General features: G+C 33.8%; 1 protein-coding gene across 2 annotated transcripts in view; it reads left to right on the forward strand.

Moving 5' to 3' along the window:
• Positions 1-13,668, forward strand: part of LOC129217213 (muskelin-like) — a 75,823-nt gene extending 62,155 nt beyond the window's left edge. For both annotated transcript variants that reach the window (XM_054851483.1, XM_054851484.1), the window contains exons 19-21: positions 3,735-3,899; positions 3,987-4,038; positions 12,954-13,668. In XM_054851483.1, the coding sequence (XP_054707458.1) occupies positions 3,735-3,899; positions 3,987-4,038; positions 12,954-13,075 (339 nt within the window). In that variant the 3' untranslated portion in view covers positions 13,076-13,668. The remainder of the gene's footprint in view (positions 1-3,734; positions 3,900-3,986; positions 4,039-12,953) is intronic.
• Positions 13,669-21,026: the final 7,358 nt, after the last annotated feature.

A 21,026-nucleotide genomic window follows, 5' to 3' on the forward strand; every position in this document is an offset into this window, starting at 1 on the left:
TATTCAGTTTGTTCAAACTGTTAGAGATAATTTTGATCTTTATGAAGCAGAAGCTGAAAAGTTAGTTGATGAGGGCATTTCCTACAAGGAAACAAGAGTGAGAAACATTTCTCATCGACTGGATAAAAATTTTCATACTGAACATAGATTGTCTGGAAAGGATGCTTTTCGTGTGAAGTGCTTTAATGTAATGTGTGATGCTCTAATTGCTCAGTTACAGAAAAGGAAGGATGCATATTTCCAAATTCAGAACAAATTTGGTTTCCTTTTGAGCAGTAAAATGTCTCCTGAAGAAATGAAAATTGCTGCAGAATATTTTCAGATTGCTTATTCTGATGATGTAGATGATAACTTCTGTGATGAGTTTTTTCATTTTAACCCTTTTTTAGAAAAACATAGTAGTCGAAGTGAATGTTTAAAGGAATTAATAAAATTGAATATTTCTCACACTTTCCCAAACATGGAGACAGCTCTTCGAATTGTTCTAACAATACCCATAAGTAATTGTTCTAGTGAGAGATCTTTTTCTGTTCTAAAAAGGATTAAAAATAGATTGAGAAACTCATTAAATCAGGGCAATTTGCAAGCCTATTCTATTCTAAATATTGAAAATGATCTAACCCAAAATTTAAATTTCAATGATGTAATTGATGAATTTGCTTCAAGAAAATCAAGAAAAAAAATGTTTTAATTTTAGCTTCAGTTCTGCTATAAAGTAGGTTCTCCAATTTTTGAAAAAAAGATCTCACTAGTACGTTTACTTAAAGATAGTGTTCTGAATATTTTGGTTATAACTACTTTTTATTGAAGCATCTTAAATTGATTTGATTGATGAGAACATGATAAGTTGCACATTTCTGAATAATATTTTACTTGTAACATCAGATGAATGAAATAGTTTTGCTCAATTTTATTATTCTGTAATAAGAGTTCAAGTAATAGTAGTAACTGCAAGTGGAGAAAGTCATGTTTATAATTGTTTCATTTCAGTATTCTTTTTTTGTATGTTGAAAATATAAAATGTAAATATGTTTATCAGTTGTTCATCTTTAGAATTATCTCTTATTTTGTTTTTAAGGAAATAAGATTATGGCAGTGGTTGCGGCACCGACCGCCGGAAATGCAATGAAGTACCGACCTCCTTCTGCGCATGCGCAGAGTAGAAATTACTGCCTTGGGGTCGGGATTGTTTTATGAACCCGACCAAGGGGGCGTTACGATGGGCGGGATCTAATTTCAACAGCCGACCAATGATATTCTATGCGGTCGGATGAATTATGTATGGCCGACCACACAAATTAAGATACTTTCCCAATGATCATGCTAAGCGGTCGGACGAAATATGTATGGCCGACCACACAAATTAAGAAATGACCATGCTGAGCGGTCGGACGAAATATGTATGGCCGACCACACAAATTAAGATTCTTTCCCAATGAGCCTAAGCGGTCGGACGAATTATGTATGGCCGACCACACAATTTAAGATTCTTTCCCAATGAGCCTAAGCGGTCGGACGAGTTATATATGGCCGAGTACGCAAATTAAGATATATACGCAGAGCGAAATGATAGTTCTGGAATTAATATAGATATTAAAACGGCATACACGATCTGTAATTATGCTTTAATCATAATTCAATTATTCGATGCGATACATCGACCATCTCCGACCCATGCCCTCGAGTGCCGCTGCTTTGGGTCGGACAGATTCAAATAGACCTTATGAAATTCTATGGAGGTCGGATGTATAATATGAGACTTAATATGAATTTCCAGTGAAATACTATATTTAGCGATAATTTAATAAGAATTAAGGTAGATTTACGGCGACTAACCGATGTGTGTCACCGCCGGTCGTATAATACGGCAGGGATTCTTTTCCGAACTCTGACTCATGCCCTCGAGCGCGAAATTCTAGGGAGGAAATCCGTAGAGCTATTCATTTTGAACTCTTTTAAACAGTTTTCGAATATTCAATGTACGCTTTGAAACTCGCACCGCGTTCCATGATGCTAGCCATTTTTACACGAACCAAGAGCACGCACGCACATGGTCGGAAGTAGTTGGAACTACTGACGTCGCTAGCTGGAACCGCCGCGCCACGCAAGGCGAAGGAGGCGTGTCAATCCGTTGAAAGTGTCAGATTTGCGCATGCGCAAGTTTCTAGGTCGGATGCCGAATCCAGCTCCGACGGTCGGTGCCACAACCACTGCGTAAGATTATTATTGTGATGATTTTTAAGAAGTTAAAATACTTTATTTCTTCAGAATTTCATGCAAAGTTAATTAGTTAACTGTTTATTTTTTTTGTTGGCCTTTTTTTGTAAATAAACTGAAGATGAAGATTCTAAAGAATTATCTGGTACATGACCTGTTTTTTCTTTTGAATATTTTTGTGTGGGGAGGCGGGGTCCATATGCTATTCACTATTTAATTAAGTTATCAAGTTACAAAATGGATATAATTCAGCAATGGTGGTGCTTGCCATGTGCAAACAGTGCTAAAGCAGGAGGCCCCAGGGTGCCACACACAAGGCTAAGCACCGAGACTACCAAAATGTTAAAACTTTAATTTGTATTGACTTAGTGATATAAGAAAATGAGTGGTTGGGGGGGGGGGGGCCTCGAAATTATTGCAGGCCTTGGGCCTCACTTTTGGTTAGTCGGGCCCTGAGCTTAATATTAACTAAATTAATACTGCATTGAATATTAGAAGGTCTCAATCAGTATTTAAAATGTTAATAACAAGAACTTTATCATTTTATAGTAACAAAAATAATTTTTTACTTAGAACAAAATATTACAATGAGTACAATTTTTCAAAATTGCCTGTATTACCAAATGCTTTAATCTTTGGCAGTATTCTTTCCTGACTGGAATAGATTACATATGGTATTATATAGTTAAAATAATGCCAGATATGTGGAGCTAAAATCAGAATAAATGTTTCACCATTTCACTTTGCTCCACTATTTCACTTTGCCCCATGTTCCCCTACATTTTCATTCTGTTCAGTGTTGTAAACTGAATGAATGTTTGTATGAATGAAGGCTTTCATGGCCAGTGTCAATAATGTTATAAGATTCTGGGCTGTTATGCCGAGATCTGAATGTTGTTACTCCAAACGTTTTGGCCGCATCTGCGGTGGCCATCTTCAGTGTTTACCTGGTTGAAGCTTCCAGAACACACTTTTAGTAATGGCACCCATGACATTAAATTCACAGAAACCAAATTACTTTCAAGGATTTCTGACTATTACGCCAGATTAAACAGAGAAGCAATCAAAATTTTCAAGAATCACAACTATTTTAACAAAAAGGAAGAAGGAATTAAGATCTACAAACTCTGGCATGCTACATTTAGACGGATTATCCCAAGGGATACTTCTAGCCAACCAGAAACAGCGATAGACGTCCAGCAGCCAATCCCCAACCAGAATAAAGAGAACTCAAGTTACAGCCAGCCAGAAACAAGGACAGAACATTCGTCAGCCAATCCTGGCCCAGAACGAAGGGAGAGCTAGCTCTTCCCATATAAGTAGTGACAACATTTCGATATCTGCATCAGTTGCTAAGGAAGTCGCTTCCCTGAAAGCTTCGACCACGTAAACACTGAAGATTGCCGCCGCAGATGCGACTGAAACGTTTGGAGTGACAACGCTTAGACCACGGCCCTACAGCTCGAAATCTTACAACATTATTGAATGAATGTTTGTTTCTTTCTTCTGATTTAAAGCTTTACCGCCCAACTAAAGAAATGCTGCTCAGACAGTGCTCCCGAATAATTCGTCAACATAAGTTTCAAGAAATAGCTGCAAGAGACCAAATCGAAGCTCTGCATTATTTACAAACTGAACTTGCTAGTACAATAGATCACAAGAATTCTGATGAAACAAAAGAAGTAAGTTAATTCAGCTATTTTGTCACTGTAAGCTTTCTTCATGCATGCCAAACATGAATTACTAATATTGTATTTTTAAATTTTTAGTTCCAGCTGTTGGCATGTAACTTATTCAAAGAAAAAGAAAGTGAAGTGAAAGGTATTTATACTACAAATTTAAGTGATCACTCTGACAACATATTTGATATTGTGGAAAGTTCCCCCTAATAATACCCAAAATTGTATTTTAACTAATTGATTCCTAACTTTTTTTATTTTTTTCCCTTTCATTTTCTTTATTCATATGTTTTATAACATCAGACTGTGTAGTGACATTAAAAAAAATTAAAAAATCAGGACAAAAAAACTACAAAAATATCAGGACACTTTCAATATTTCTTAATGTATGTAGAGTACATATATAACTAGTGGTGGGCGAACCAATTCAGTTGAGTGAGTGACTCAGAGTGACCCGCTCACTCAAAAGAACTAGTTCTGTTTAGCAATTCACCAATTCACTTTCTAATCTTTAAAAAAAAAAAATTCAATTGTTCATTTTTCTTTTCTTAGGGGCTATTCATTAGATACATAAGGGTCCTGAGAGAGAAGGGGTTGGAAAAATCTCTACATAACCTTACTTTGGGGGGGGGAGTCAAACCCATTCTTACATAATATTTTCCAAGTCGGTATTCTGACCAGCTATATAAGGCAGTTACTTGTTACTCTGAACTTAGGAGCACTTTTTGCATATTTTTCATAATGTTTTTCATCAATATATATCTTTATATGTATATGTAGAGGAAGAATAAAGCTCTCTTAAAATCAGATAAATTATTTTCTCATGCCATACCTAACATCTGTAACATATGGTGTGAAAAGTTTAGGTGGCCAGCAACTGTGTGGTTTATTCTAGTAAAAGTGTCTAATACATTTTTGGTAAACAAGTTCTTGATTATTCAGTAAATTACCGCCCATTAGCCAGGGCTAAAGCAGAAATACGTGAAATACACCGCCAGCTCAGTCATTTCCAGCCGAGGACTGCAGTTTCGTGCTTATTAGCACTCATCAGCCCGGCATAGGAAAGTGACTGAGCTGGAGATGGAAAACCTCTTAAGGAAACCAAGAGTGCGAAACAAACTGGTAGCTAATATAGAATTAGCAGACCAGACGAGTGACCGAAGCAATGGTTCGGTTCAACTCGAAGATTGAACGCGAGGCAAGGTATATTCAGTAAATTACCGCCCATTAGCCAGGGCTAAAGCAGAAATACGTGAAATACACCGCCAGCTCAGTCATTTCCAGCCGAGGACTGCAGTTTCGTGCTTATTAGCACTCATCAGCCCGGCATAGGAAAGTGACTGAGCTGGAGATGGAAAACCTCTTAAGGAAACCAAGAGTGCGAAACAAACTGGTAGCTAATATAGAATTAGCAGACCAGACGAGTGACCGAAGCAATGGTTCGGTTCAACTCGAAGATTGAACGCGAGGCAAGGTATATTCAGTAAATTACCGCCCATTAGCCAGGGCTAAAGCAGAAATACGTGAAATACACCGCCAGCTCAGTCATTTCCAGCCGAGGACTGCAGTTTCGTGCTTATTAGCACTCATCAGCCCGGCATAGGAAAGTGACTGAGCTGGAGATGGAAAACCTCTTAAGGAAACCAAGAGTGCGAAACAAACTGGTAGCTAATATAGAATTAGCAGACCAGACGAGTGACCGAAGCAATGGTTCGGTTTAACTCGAAGATTGAATGCGAGGCAAGGTATATTCAGTAAATTACCGCCCATTAGCCAGGGCTAAAGCAGAAATACGTGAAATACACCGCCAGCTCAGTCATTTCCAGCCGAGGACTGCAATTTCGTGCTTATTAGCACTCATCAGCCCGGCATAGGAAAGTGACTGAGCTGGAGATGGAAAACCTCTTAAGGAAACCAAGAGTGCGAAACAAACTGGTAGCTAATATAGAATTAGCAGACCAGACGAGTGACCGAAGCAATGGTTCGGTTCAACTCGAAGATTAAACTCGAAGCCCTGGCTAATGGGCGGTAATTTACTGAATATACCTTGCCTCGCGTTCAATCTTCGAGTTGAACCGAACCATTGCTTTGGTCACTCGTATGGTCTGCTAATTCTATATTAGCTACCAGTTTGTTTCGCACTCTTGGTTTCCTTAAGAGGTTTTCCATCTCCAGCTCAGTCACTTTCCTATGCCGGGCTGATGAGTGCTAATAAGCACGAAACTGCAGTCCTCGGCTGGAAATGACTGAGCTGGCGGTGTATTTCACGAAGTTCTTGATTGTCATGTTTTCTATAATACAAAAAGGCAATCAAAATTTTCTTTATATTGCAAACCATAAAATTTCCAGCATGTAGTGTGGTGCCTTCCTTTTATATTGAAGCTCAAAAGTAACTGGCTAGACCAGGGCTTCTCAAACTTTGTGCCGCAATAACTGGTGAGGGGTGCCGCGAAGTGTCCAAGTTTTGTGGCAATTCTCTCCAAGACTTGAAAAGCTTATTATAGGGTTGCCATGCACCTGGAAAATCTAGAATTGTCGGAGAAAATGAAAATCACCTAAAATAATCTGGGAGATGTCAGGAAAAATCAAAACTATTGAAATATCTGGAAATGTCAGGGAGTTCCTTCCCAATTTTTCGACCTGATAGATCTGATAGGTGAAACTGCAGCACCATTTGGGCAAAAATGCTGAAGTACTGTAAATGTCGCATTCCGGACACGCGAATTTTTTTATATACGAGAGAAAATAGATTCAAGCTCATTTCTGGAGACTTATTGCAATAAGTGTACAAAAAGAATGAAAGAAAAGAAATATCCATACGAAAATCATAAAGTTCTCTGATTAATATTACATTTTATTTTGCTTCTTTTGAAAAAAAAAGTAAGCCATGCTCAGCTAGAAATTACTAGTATTTACTGCAATGCATCTGTGATCTTATTAGTATTTTAATAGCCTTCATTCTGAATTTTATTATTTTTTTCATAAAAATTTAAAGTGTCAAAATTTTTGCTTTTATAGGTTAAAACTTTTTTTGGAATATTATATTACTTTGTTATATTTATGATGCATTATATTAATACATCATAAAAATTAATATAGTAAATGATTTTTTTGATATTTTTAATAATGAATGAATAATATTACTATGATTACTATAATTTTTAAAATTGAAATTACCATAGTTGAAAAATAAATATTGGATATATATCTTGATATATAGTAGGTGCCGCTTAATGTGATCACTTTGGGACAAATACAATTTGATAACAGTAACCAATAATAATAATAGTCGAAAAGAATCCAGGACGCACAAAATGAAGATTTTTTCACTTAAGAAGTATTTATTTTTATAATTGCAAATTAAAATTACGATGCCTCAATTAAATGCAGTTTAAAATTATAAATTAGTAGAATGGAATAGTTCTTTTTTCCATCGAATTAACCATCCGTCAGTTGCTACAAAGTCTTTTTTGTTCATTTTAAAAGCAAGAAAAAAGTGTGTAAAGTAAAGTTTTTTCTGAATTAACGGAGCGTTTACTCACGCATCTTTTTCTTTGATATTCGTAAACCACAGTTTCAATCAAAGCAGATTCATGTTCACCATCTTTTCCAGCGCATTTTCACTTGTTTAAATTTTCATTTAGCTTCACTCTGTTTTCAATCTCGTCACAATTTTTTTTTTCTTTTGTAACTTACAAAGCAATGACTGAAAATTTTTTAATTGTACTGATTTGACTCATCATGGTCAAATTGCCAAAGTATTTTAATTTTTTTCCGTAAAAGTAGAATTGTTAAATCATTGCACTTTTTCTCTATGGCTAAAATGTTTGAATATTTAGAGTGAAGTTTTTAGTGTAACTGGACAGCGAGAAAAATTCTTCTGTTTTACTGATAAGAAGGGAACTTACTTTTTATTTTCCCAGAAACTACTTGGCAGTGTTTGCTTTTGTATTTCTGTTGATTGAGGAACAAAAAAAGGAAAAAATTCAAAGTTTATGAAAAAGTGATATCAATACACGAAGACGATCACAATAATTTTTTTAACACATGTTAATATACAAGTGTTCCGGGACTTTGATTCTGATAACATTAACCGTGATCACATTAAGCCTACTGTATTATGATATATATATCGTTTGATTTTTTTGGCGTAATTAAATTTTAGTCTTTTAGAAAACCTGGAAAATGTACCGTATTTTCATGTATATAATACGCAGTGGCGAATTATCCGCAGCGCTCTTTTTTCCCCCAAGTAGAAAAAACCCCTTGTTTAATCTGCGGCAATTTTTATTGCAAATAATGTTTTTCTCACGATCTAAGGCCTCTATTTATATCAGCCAACGCGTCAGTTTAAGCTCTGCCATTTTGGATCGGAGCACGTGTTTGAGTGGTTGTCTTTTCTGGCAAGTAATCCCGTTTGGTGATTTTTCACTGCAAGCAATTATTTGATGTACGCGAATCTTATATCTTTAAACGAGCAATTCTTGTGGATATATATATATTTCTTATCTCGGAAACGGCTCTAACGATTTGGATGAAATTTTGGATTTAATTGTAGTTTTGCATTCTAAGTTCATGTACATCAGTGTTTTTTCTGTAAAAACGCGATTTTTTTACAAAAAACAGTTTTTTAATATAAAGTCGAATTGAGTTAAGCCTTGAAGTAAACTGTGAGTTGACGCATCAGGCAGACGATTTGCAACCATAACAATGAAAATTTATCTCTTCTCGCTTTAAAATTTTATACTTGCTTCAGGTTGCCAGGCTTGGCTGATATTGGCCACTTTGGCTAATTTCAAACACACTTGGCTAAAAACAAATTCAAAAGCATTATGTAAGTCGATGTAAGGCTTTTTTTCTTTTTTAAGTGAAACTATTGCTTGGCCATCCTATTTTATTTCATTTTATTTATTTATTTTCTTTTTACACTTCAAATAGTTTAACATGTTTTTTAAATCACGCATCTAAATTTTATTTCGAAGAAGTGTATGTCTTGAGATTGTTTATGTTTTGTTAAGACAGTTGTTATCATTTGTTGGAATGGTTTGTGGATCATCAGTTTTGATGGATATCATGCTGTATGTAGCATTTTCTGGCGTAAAAACTAAAAGTACTTATTCAAAAAAAAAAAAATCTCGATTGGGATAAAATCGTGAAACGCATCATAGAATGAAAGGAAGTATTCAGTTAAAAACCGATTTCACCATAGCAAAACTAAGGTCAAAATATTTGAATTACTGACAAGAAAATTGTGTAGTGGAAACAAACGTAACAGATAGTTTAAAGCAAAATGTTGATTTAATTACATTCAGAATCTTCTTTGTTTGGTACTTTAGTGTTATAAGAAGGTCGAGTACATAATATTTCGTTAACGTGAAGCTTTTCAAGTATATTTGGAAAAGTATTGAACCTTAAAAAAACACAATTTGACAAAAAATAATTCTTTTAAAACCGAGTGAGGCTCGGTCGTCTAGGTACTTGTTTCTTAAATAAAATATCGATTTTGGATGATTTGGTGAAACTCGAAACTTTGTTTTAGTAACCCTAGCTCCGCAACAATGAAAAATCTGATCCAAAATACCTAAACTTAAGCTGATGCATCGGCCTGTATATGTTGTCTCAGTGAATGCTGTAGATGTCTGATATAATTTAGTCAATATTTAGCAGAGTGATTGGTTGGAAATTTGTAGATGAACAAAGCACTTTTTAAAACAATAACATTTATTTTCTAACTAAGAACATTAAAAACAACTTAATATATATATATATATATATATATATATATATATATATAGAAGGACCACACCGGTTTACTTTAACATGACTGCATACCTGATCACAAATAACGCCGAGTCTAAATTTAATATGGCCGAGTCAACATCTTCCCTTGCGACTAGCACATATTCAACGTTTGTGTAAAATGGCTAAGCAGCCTAACCGGTAGAGAGTAGCAACTTGCTACCTCTGGTGAAAAAAGTGAGTCAGAGAGAGCCCTTCAGTAAGGAAACATTCGCTTATATCTCAAAACCAAATCAACACATTGATGCATGATGGGACCTGAAAGTTGTCAGATGCTTCCCATATGCATGCAGAACACTGCAACCAATCATGGCTAAGCACGTGTACGAATCTGCATAATCGTCTAATGCAGGTGCCGCCGTCTAACGAGCGAAAAGCGTGGGATTGCCGACTACGTCTTGTGATGCAACAAAGCTGCGTTTTAACTGAACGTAATCAAAGTTAAATAAATGGTAAGTCAAGAGGAGTGATAGTAGAACTAATTCTATCAGTATATTCAGTATATATAGCGGCTCTATTGTGATCAAGCAGCACACAGTTCTTATCAGACGAGCATTACATACGTCATCAATGAGGTTCGGGGTGGATGACGCAAAACCGTTTAATTTGCACCTTTTGTTTCGCTAACAGCACCTTTTTGTCTGCAAGGGAACAGAAGTGCAACCGACAGCAATGCTGTCTTGCTAGCGTTCGCTTTGAATCACCATATTTAAACATCATGACACTTTCACTTCATAACCTAAACTATCAAAGCATGATTAAAATTTTTAGCTTTTTAAGCAGTCTTGATAAGAAAACATAAAGATAATCCAGCTTAGGGTTTATTTCACCCGAAATTCAGTAACTGGTGCCCTAGAACTACATCCTTCACCTCTTGGCGAATTTAATTTGGGCCAACTGGTGATTGGAGGATAGCTCGAGTGTGGCTCGCAGGCATGGAGGTTGGCAGGAGCGGGGGCGTTAACCAGGAGTGAGGATGCAATGCTGGAGGAGAGAGAGAAACCAGAAATCGACGTGAGCTACACTAAAAGGAAAAGACTGAATCAGTGCCATCTGTTATTTCTTTTCTAAAACGTAAACGGCAATTCTTTCAGAATTTCACTTGAAACTTTTCAGCTGAATTTTTTTTTTCATCAGATTATCTGCGGCGGTGTATAATAGGTACAACAAAATTTGGAACTTTTTCAACACATAATCCGCAGATTATATACAGGAAAATACGGTAATTAAATTTTAAGTTTGTCTTATCTTAACCCAGATACAGACTACAATTATTGATAATTTTTTAAGCAATTTTTGGTTCATAAAGTAGGTTTACTTATATTAAATATGTTGTATTGGTAATGTACATAAGTCGGCATTCATTAACCTAGAATTTTTTCTAAAAGTGCCTAGAAAACCTGGATATATCAGGAATTTCATTCTTGAATTTTTGTGGCGACCTTATTACTAAAAAAAACATACAGTCGGACCTCCATGTATCAAAGTAGCAAATTGCCGGAAAAAAATTTCATGTATAGAAATTTCTATATATAGAAACAATCTTATTTTATCATGAAAATCTCCTAAAACATTAAAATTAAAGCTAATTTTCGTGCATGAAACCCAATTTCTAATTTGTACAAGCATCGGATTAAACGAAAGTTAATAACTGAAAAATTAACAGAAATTACATTTTTGTGCCTTCATACATCTTCATTCTTTGGCCGTTCAACTTGATTCGCAACATGAGGAGATTTTTGTTTGACAATGTAATCGAGAGAAAAGTAAAAATCAATCTACTTAACTTGAATGATTTTTACTTAGGCTAAAAAGACTAGGAATGATAATCAACAGACAAAAAGGATAACTTGGAACTGGTTTTACAATGTTACTTGTTACAACTAACTAGTAAGAGTTGAAATAAACTTGAGTGAATTTAAGAACTCCAGAATGGAACAACAACCTATCTACACACCTCTCAAACCCAGATTTCTTATGAGTTTCTTAGAAACCTTTTGTAAACATAATTTTTTCCTCTGAATTTCATTTTTCATGAGACAAACAGTCTAAAGTGGAAAAAAAATCTATGAATGTTTCGAAATTTTTTTTGATATATAGAGATTTTTTCGATATATAGAAACAATTTTTCTACGTGATGAACATTGAAATTTGCTGGGATTTCGATTTATGGAAAATTTTGATATGTGGAAGTTTGATATATGGAGGCTCGACTGTATTTCTAATACAGCAACAACGTTGAATTTACTGGAGAAAGAAACAATACAAGTTTTGCCACTCTCTAAGATATCACTATCGATGGTCTTTTACTTTCCAACATGATGGCGCGTCCCCTTTTAATGACGACACTCACTTTCTTCCGTGGCCGTCATGCTCTCCAGACCTTATGCCAAACGATTTTTTATGGTTTTACATCAAAGATTGTGCATTCTTGTCCAGCGGACAAGGTGATTAGCAAGAATTATGCCAAAAGATCACAACGGCATTTTCTAAGATTGATCGTAACATGTTACAACGAGTGAAACAAGAATTTCATTTTAGACTTGATACCTGCCGCTATACGAAAAGTTTTATCCATCGAACATATTGGTAACAAAACTTGTACAATTTCATTCTCCAATAAACTCGGCGTTGTTGCTGTACTGGTAATACAGTTAGTTCTTTATTTAATGACGCTCTATTTAATGACTTTCTCCATTTAAAGACTACTTTTCATGGTCCCTGTTGCTCCACTGTAGTTTTAGAAGCATTCTATTTTAAGAGCTCATTTTATTTAAGAACGATTTTTTGAAGTCCCTTGGAAGTCGATAAATAGAGAATCGATTGGATATTTTTTCAATAAGGCTTCCATACCCTGGAGGGAATTTTTATATGTATATAATAGGCATAAACTAGGGTGCCATGAAAAAATTAATTCTTTAAAGGGTGCCGCAAATGGAAAAAATTTAAGAACCCCTGTGCCTGTGCCATAATTTATTGAAAATAATTTACAATTCTAACAATTAAGAACATTATAGCTCAAATAACTGTAATATAAAATCATGAATTTGAGGAATTTTGCTCTTTATTGTAACCAGATTTATGTCAATTACTACTTTTTACTTTTTTTTTTTTTGCATGATTTTCAAAGGATGCATTTGCTCATATGTATTTTTACATTTGTTTGTTCTTTAAAATTTTAATAGTACTGGAAAATACTGCTGAGAACCATGTTTTTTAAATAAAATTTATATTTGAATTCAACTTATTTCTCTACAGATGAATTAAGTGTTGATGAAACTTACAATCATAGAAGCCAATTATTTGATCAACTAATAGATTTTTTCCCTGATCATATGACTCAACCAAAAGACAATCTCCTTGATCTCATTTGTCTCTGAAGTTTCTCATATTGGAAAACAAGACTGTACATTTGTAGTGCATGGCTTTTTGTGCCGTTGTAAATTCTGTATGAAGTATGAGTGTAAAAAATGTGCCTTCTATTTTTGAAATATTCAAGGTTGCTGCAGTTGAGGCTTGTAAATAAAAGATGTTGATTTCTTTTTGAAACTGTTGTGTTCCTATTTACTGTACAGAATTTTTTTCTCCGTTCTCTGTTACTCTGAAATTAATAAGATATTTTTACTTCTAAGATATTAATATTATTGTAGCTTAAAAATAATTTTAATTTTTGGGCCTAACTTCAGATGTTGAAATATAGTTCCGCTACATCAAACAGATGCATATTTTAATCAACAAAGCCAATGAACTAACATATTTTTTAGATCTTGGATTGTTGAGTTATTACTTATAGTTATCAACTGTTATTAGTATTCTTTAATTTTTGAATGCTTAAGTTGGTGATATTTTAACACTTTAAAAATGTTTTGTGCTGAGGTTTTTTAATTCTACACAGTGATTACTTTGTTATTATGATATATTTCTAGTCACTAACATATTTTAATTGAAATCCTTGTTAATTTTTTTTCTTCATGCTGTGTACAAACTTGTTTTAATTTAATAAAGTTTATCATTGATCATGGGCTCTTTTAAATCATATTTCTTTATCATTTTGTTTAACTTTTTTGTGAAAATAAATTTTAAAAATTTGATTACTTTATTGAAAAAGTTGACAAAGAATGCAATTACTTTGTCATAGTATTAAAAACATGCAGTGTGATGATACTTGAGTGATATTTTATCGAAATTGAACAAAAAAGAAAGGAAAAAGAAACATATTCCCTTAACCCTTCAAGCGGCCGTGACGTAAAATTACTTCACCCAGCGATGTATCGAGGAGCGGCCGTGTCGAAAAATTTCGCCATGAATATTCTTCCATAGAATTTTACGCCGCAGCCGTTCTCGAAGCAGAATATTCAAGGCAAAATTTTTCGACACGGCCGCTCTTCAATACATCGCTGGGTGAAGGAATTTTACGTCACGGCCGCTTAAAGGGTTAAAAAGAAAAAGCAGGTAGTTGGATGTTCAATATTTTATTAATTAACTAAAAATTGCTATAATAACTATTTTATTCTATTTGCAAAATTATGAAAGAAAAAGATCGTGTTGTTCAAATGTCAAGAATTAGAACTAGGTGCTCTTATTCACATCATAATTAGAAAACATTTTAGCATTGTCCCATCACCAGCAAAAAAAAGAAAGCTTGACTTTCATAGAAAAAATATTTTCTTTTACTTCGTGCACAAAAGAAAGAAAATATAATACAACCTCGAAAACCCAGACTTCCGAAATCTGCAAAAGCAGGACATAAAATGTATGTATTATTTCTAGACTTTTTTTTTTTTTTTTTTGTGAGAACACAATAACTTGTTCACCACTTTTGGTCAAAAATAAAGAGACAATTCACATTTTAGTTATTTTGTCAAAAAAAAAAAAAAAAAAAAAAAAACAATTTTCTGTTCATTACGTATTACTTTAATGCATAGTGAAGTGGAGACTCATTAGCTTGGTTAGCATGTTATGATAATAATGCGAATGTCAGAAGTTTGAATTCCTAGTCAGAAAAATATCATTCTGATTACAGAATTCTGATACAAATTTCCAAGAAAATGTAATCTAAACTCATTGCAAATCTCTCACATTTTGCTATTCAAAAAAAACTTTAAAAAAAGGGGGTTTTGCATTCCTTTTGTCGTATGCAAATATTTGGCATGGGTCATATAGCATGTTGCGTTTCTCTTTAAATCAAAGGCAAGGAATATTACTAATTAACATCTTTAGAACCATGAAAATAAATTGTACTGATAAAAATGTAAGATTGGAACTGAATAATTTAAGTCCCCTCCCCCCCCCCCTTTTTTTTTTTTTTTTGCTTTTGTGTAAGGTTATTCAAATATTTGTCTAAAACTTCTAATACGTTCATAAAATTTTGAATTACAGCACTTTTATTTTTCCTAGCAAATGTACTGATTAGTTAAATTTTTTATGATGCATATTTCTCGTTAATCTGTATTTTTATTGACCTTTTACTTCTGTATGAGAAGTGCTAAGGAGGAAAATGTATGTTAAATTTAATCATGGGCGGACCTAGAGGGGGGCCATGGCCCCTCCCAAAGCCTTGTGATTGAAGGAATTTTTTTAAGGAAAAAAAAAAGAAAAAATATTATGAGAAGATAACAAAATTTAATACATGTATTTTACTGAAAAAGAAGTATAGGGTCTGGTGGGGGAAAGTGGTCAATGGGGTAAAGTGGTCATTCGTGAAATAAATGGCTATAGCTTGGAAATAAATGTTTGAATGAATGTGAAAATTTTATTATAGAGTAGAGAAGTTAGAAACTACATTTTGAATACAAAATTTTATAACTGGCAAAATTTTATTTGGTGAAAAAAAAATATTTTGTGTGAATATGAAAAGTTTTAAAATCTAAATACCTCTTTTAACTTCCTTGGGAAATTTTGTTTGTTAGAATTATAAACAGATTGACTGCATAGGAAGCTTCCTACATGTCTCAAGAACTCTTACTCATTAGCAGTTAGCTGAATCTCTTTCGGGTAATTTTTTAGAACAATTTAAGTAAGATGGGGTAAAGTGATCATAATACTAGGCTTAACAAATATTGTTCTTCTAATGCCACTTAATCGTTAAGTATAAGGAAGATATAAATTAAAATAGTAATTTCACTTAATATGTATTGTTTTTACAGTAAACGGGGTTAAATTTACGAGTATATGCATATGCATACGCATATACTCGTGTAGGGACGTATATAGACGTATTCACATAAATGCACCAATAAATACGTATATGAGTATCTGCAAGTATTTTTAATCTATACAGATATACATTCGACTATACACGTACATACTCGCTTATACTCGTATATGTATAAATACTTATATACTCATGTAGACACGAATATACGCGTACGTACTCGAGTATACAATTACATACAAGCATATGATATACAAGAAAACAGGGTGAGTTTAAACTTATAGGTAAATTATTAAAATGTGTTAGAGGGGAAGATAAGAAGCAAGAATCATAAGGAACATGTGGTCACAAACACAATGCTGACGCACTACATGCACGCAAAGCCAGAAACTAATGGATGCAAAACAGGTCACAAATTTATATATTACACAAAGACAATTTAACACAACATTGTAGGACTCAAAAAAGTTTTATAACGATTGATGAAATTTGCGGCCTGCTGCTGTAATACATGTGCTTCGCAATCACAAAGCACTCTCTTGTAATAACGAGACTTTTGAAAAAGTTTCATCTGTCGCTCCGCCTTTGTTGCGATGCTTGTATTAGAGTTACTACAGGCCGTAACTTTTACCAACTGCTCTAAATATTTCTTAAAATCTAAAATGTTGGTTAAAATCATCTTTGTGTAACAAAATTGCGATTTGTTTGCATCCATCAGTTTCTGGCTTCGTGTGCATGTAGCGCGTCAACGAACGTAAGTTCCTTATAATTCTTTGCTTCTTATCCTCCCCTTTCACACTCCTTAGATTTTTGCCCAAGAGCTTTTGCTCATTCTGCAGACACACATGTATATAAGCTTATATACTCGTGTATACATACATGTACTGGTGTATGCACATAAATGTACTTATATACGTCTATATACAACATAATCGTGTTTGCACGTACGTACGTATATACTCGTGCATGGCCCCACTGAATACTTAACGGCCGTGGCAATCGCTGAAACTCATGGCAACAAAGAGGGCGCCACTGGCTACCCCTGTTTTTGTTTCCACTTGGCGTGATTGTGAGCGTTGGCGCTTTGGCATCTGTGAATACGTGATTTCTCGACTTATTGTCAGGCGTACGTCATTTGACGAAAATTTCAATTTCAAAAAAAGGAATGAAGAGAAAAAGTGCTGAATAAACATTGTATTACAAAGGTGAAGAGCATTTCTTGTCATTATTTTAATATTATATCAAAAATTACGCGTAATAAAAAATTTTAACTAAACACAGAAAACATATGATTTTTTTTTAATATTAATGCGTAATTCTTAATATATTTTTTCAAACTTTTTTTTTTTTTTTGAAAGCTTTGAATAATTTTCAAATTTTTTATTGAAAATCCCTTGGGCTTTCCTTTTTGGATACAACAGTTCTAAGATTGATGATATATGGCAGGCAGCCCTCATTTCTAATTTTACATGCTCATTCACATGCGAATTTTTTTTCTGCTCAATAAATTACATCGAAGAAAAAAAAAAAACACGCTCCGCAATATGTAAATACATTCATTTCGCAAAACTTGAGAGGGTCATTCATTGCCCCTTTTGACCCTGATGGAGATTAGGGGGGGGGGATAGGAATTTACGTTAGCAATTGCCATTCTTTTTGCTCGTAATGTAGTGTATATTTTACAACGAATAGAATTTAATTAAAAATGTACGCTTGGGAACAGGTCCAACATTTAAAAATTCGCGGGGGGGGGGGGGCAAAGGTTTTGTGTTCGGGAGAAAACAAGCATAATGCCTAATTTTAGTATGCTTGTAAAATTTAGGGGTGTCATAATTGCCCCCCCCCCCCGTGATATCCCCACTTGACAGGCCTGGTTAGGAATATTCTTTTTCAAATGAAGAAGAACAATAGAAAAGTTAAAAATATGATGGCAATTTGAGAAAATGAACAATTCACATAATTTTAAAAACATTTAAAATCAAAGTGTGACTAATATATGGTTCTACGACGGGTCCGTGGTTCTCGCACCAATATTTTACCGACACCAAAATAATGTCATTTATCTTTTTCCCCTTCCATTTTTAGCACATCTCATGTTATAATAACTTTAGTGTAGATTTTAGTAGTATATTAGTGCACAATACGCATAGAGATGCACAAACGTTTAGTGCACAAGAGCTATTTCGAAAAAGTGCAGATTTTTTTTCCTTACAAAAGGAAATTCATAGCATAATCAAAAAATAAATAAAAATAACATGGAGCTAGAAAAAACTTTCATTTTTCCGAAGCTTAGTTTTTAATTTTTTAAATGTCTGATTTTGAAAATAAGGCGTGGTCTTTATGACGTCACAAATGATGTGTTTTGGCGCATCTGTCTACCGCGTTTCTACGTTATGATGATCAAGAAGCGAGTTACATATTGCACTCTACGCTTACTATCAATCATATAGTTGCCAACACTTGTGAGTAAAGAAACTAATTGAATATTGTGCTCTGTGAGTGACATCAGTGAATGGCATTTCATCATTTGTGATGTCATCTGCAGAAGCGTAAGCAATGAAAGCGCACCGATTAATGCATTATTTTTTAAATATTAAACTTAGTCAAGTTATTTTAAAAAATGGTCAAATCCTATGATTTTAAAAATGTTCTTTCAAAAAAAAAAAAAAACCCTTAAAAATTTTTGCTCGTTTTATAAATAATTTTTATAAACTACACAAAAAAAAGTCCGCACAAAAACAGGTTTACAACACAACAAACAGGCTATACAAAAACATGTATAGCCTGGAGCAAAGGAGAGTCAGAGGGGACATGATTCAGTTATTTAAATTTATCAAAATGAAAGATGTAAATGGATTAAATTTTTGCGGGGAAAGCAGGACAAGGGGTCATTGTTTTAAGCTATTTAAATCTCAGGCTAACTTGGAAATCAGGAAAAACTACTACTTTAGCAGGGTCGTGGGCACTTGGAATAGCTTACCGGAAGAGGTGGTAATGAGCAAGGGAGTGGATAGCTTTAAGAGGGCCATTGATCTTCATTGGGGACTAATTAATTGACTAGGACCAGCCTAGCTGGGCCCAGTGCCTGTTGCTGGTCGTCACATTTGTATTTGTATTTGTTTGAGCGTACATACACACATCGGAAGGCGCACAGACCGGAGAGCGTTCACTTTAGTTCAGGTTCTATCCCCACCCCCAGGCTCCCACCTTACCGTTAGCATCCCAGGTGCTATTACTTCAATATATTTTTCAATTGTTATAAAGTGTTCACGCAAATAATAATTTTTATGATAAAGGTCAGATTCGGCCATAAAATATTTATCTTATTTACAGACTCATATTACCTATTCTAGAAAATCAACAATCATATTATGACGGGTGCAAATTTCTTGGTCATTTCCATTTCATTCCATTTGTAGAAACAAGAAACCCAACGAGTAGGATCCTATTGCAATTCATGATCGTGAATAACTTTATTCGAACTCAAGCAGCCAAAATTCAAATTATTATTATTTTTTAAAATTTATTTTTAACATTTAACAAATACATGCAATAGGGAAAGAAACTCCTCAAATATCTACACATGAATTTGTGAAACTAACTTTTTTTTAAAAAATGTGGAACAGATTATTTTACAAAATATAAACACTGTTGATATTTTGTAAAATCCTAGCAGGGGAGAGTTCCGTACAAAATTTATTTTGTCCTTGCAAAAGCAAAACAATGATATGATTTTTTTTATTTGCCATTTTAAAGATATTTTTAAACATACATTCGATTTGCGATAGCTCGAATGTAAAAAAGAAAGATGGAAAACTTCGACTTATCGAAAGTTTGACTTAACGATAGTTTTGGTTTTTGATATTTTAATACTAAAAACCATCGAATGCTTTAATATGTACATTTAACAGACAAAATTATAGAACTTAAGTTTTTTAGCACAATATGCACAGTTTAATCAAATGTATTGATAGAAAAAAAATCAAAAGCATGCTGGAACCGCTTGAATAGAGCTGATTCTACTTCAGGAAATGTGCACATCTTCGTTCGTTTCAAATTCGGATTAGAAATGAAGGTGAAATAATTATTCTACCATAGTCACTTCTTTCTTTCTTTTTTTTTCGTTCTTTCGAAATAAATTTCGAGTAATCCTGGAAAAAACTTCGAGCTGAAAGAAGTTCACTTCGAGTTATTTATAATAATTAGAATGGAATTAAAGACAAAAAAAGTAGGGACTTGATAAAAATTTTGAGTTATAGTAATGTTTCGGACTTCGAGTTATCGCAAATCGACTGTATTTTTAAGAAAATTAAAATATTTAGCGATGTAAAATCCTGTAAACATTGAATTCTAGTCATAAAAAACTATTTTCTACACTTGAAAAATGAATGAGAAAGGAGCTTTGAACTCGAAACTTTGTAAGATATTTGATCGCCAAGTTTGGCGAAAATTTGGATATGAATTTTCTGTTGGAAAAATAAAATACACATACACAGTAGATCGTCAAGAATCCGCAGGAGTCTAAGATCTGCTTACAAATTTTTGTCATCTTCTTCTAATTGTATAACATTAGGAGCAGCTCTAAATATCTAGCATTTCTTAAAATAAAAAAAGGGTGGGGAGGGGGGTAATTTTCCGTTATAGGTACGTAGCGGTGCATTTTTTAAGCTGACGATTAGTTTCAATTTTATTTATTGTCAAGGACTATTTCAAGTTACATATAAAGTACTTATTTGGCGATACATGAACTATTTTGTCTTTTTAAAGACTTATAAGCGAAGCAAGCCTAGAAACAAAATCAAAAAGTCCATTAAAATAAAAAATAATCCTCTGAATAATTAAGTTTCTCCATTAAGCGTAAAATAATCCAACAAATGAAGCACAAACTATAAATGAGCATGTAAAATTAAATTAAAAGAAATTGCCAAACCAACTTTAGATGCTCAATTTACGCATTAAATAATCAGCTGAATAACATTACTGATTCGATTCGAATTGGTTGATTCGGTATATTTCTGAGCATCTTGCGAAATATTAATGTTTGTTTTCTGTTTCATTTATTAATTAAAATAAACAAGCTTTGAAACTTGTCGTTGATTGGTTGATGCAACCGTGGCTTGTGGCGCCTCCTTGCGGTCAGAATGGGCAAATATGAAGTTTTGAAGTTTTTCCATCTA

The sequence above is a fragment of the Uloborus diversus genome, chromosome 2, assembly GCF_026930045.1.
Source record: "Uloborus diversus isolate 005 chromosome 2, Udiv.v.3.1, whole genome shotgun sequence".
NCBI lineage: Eukaryota > Metazoa > Arthropoda > Arachnida > Araneae > Uloboridae > Uloborus > Uloborus diversus.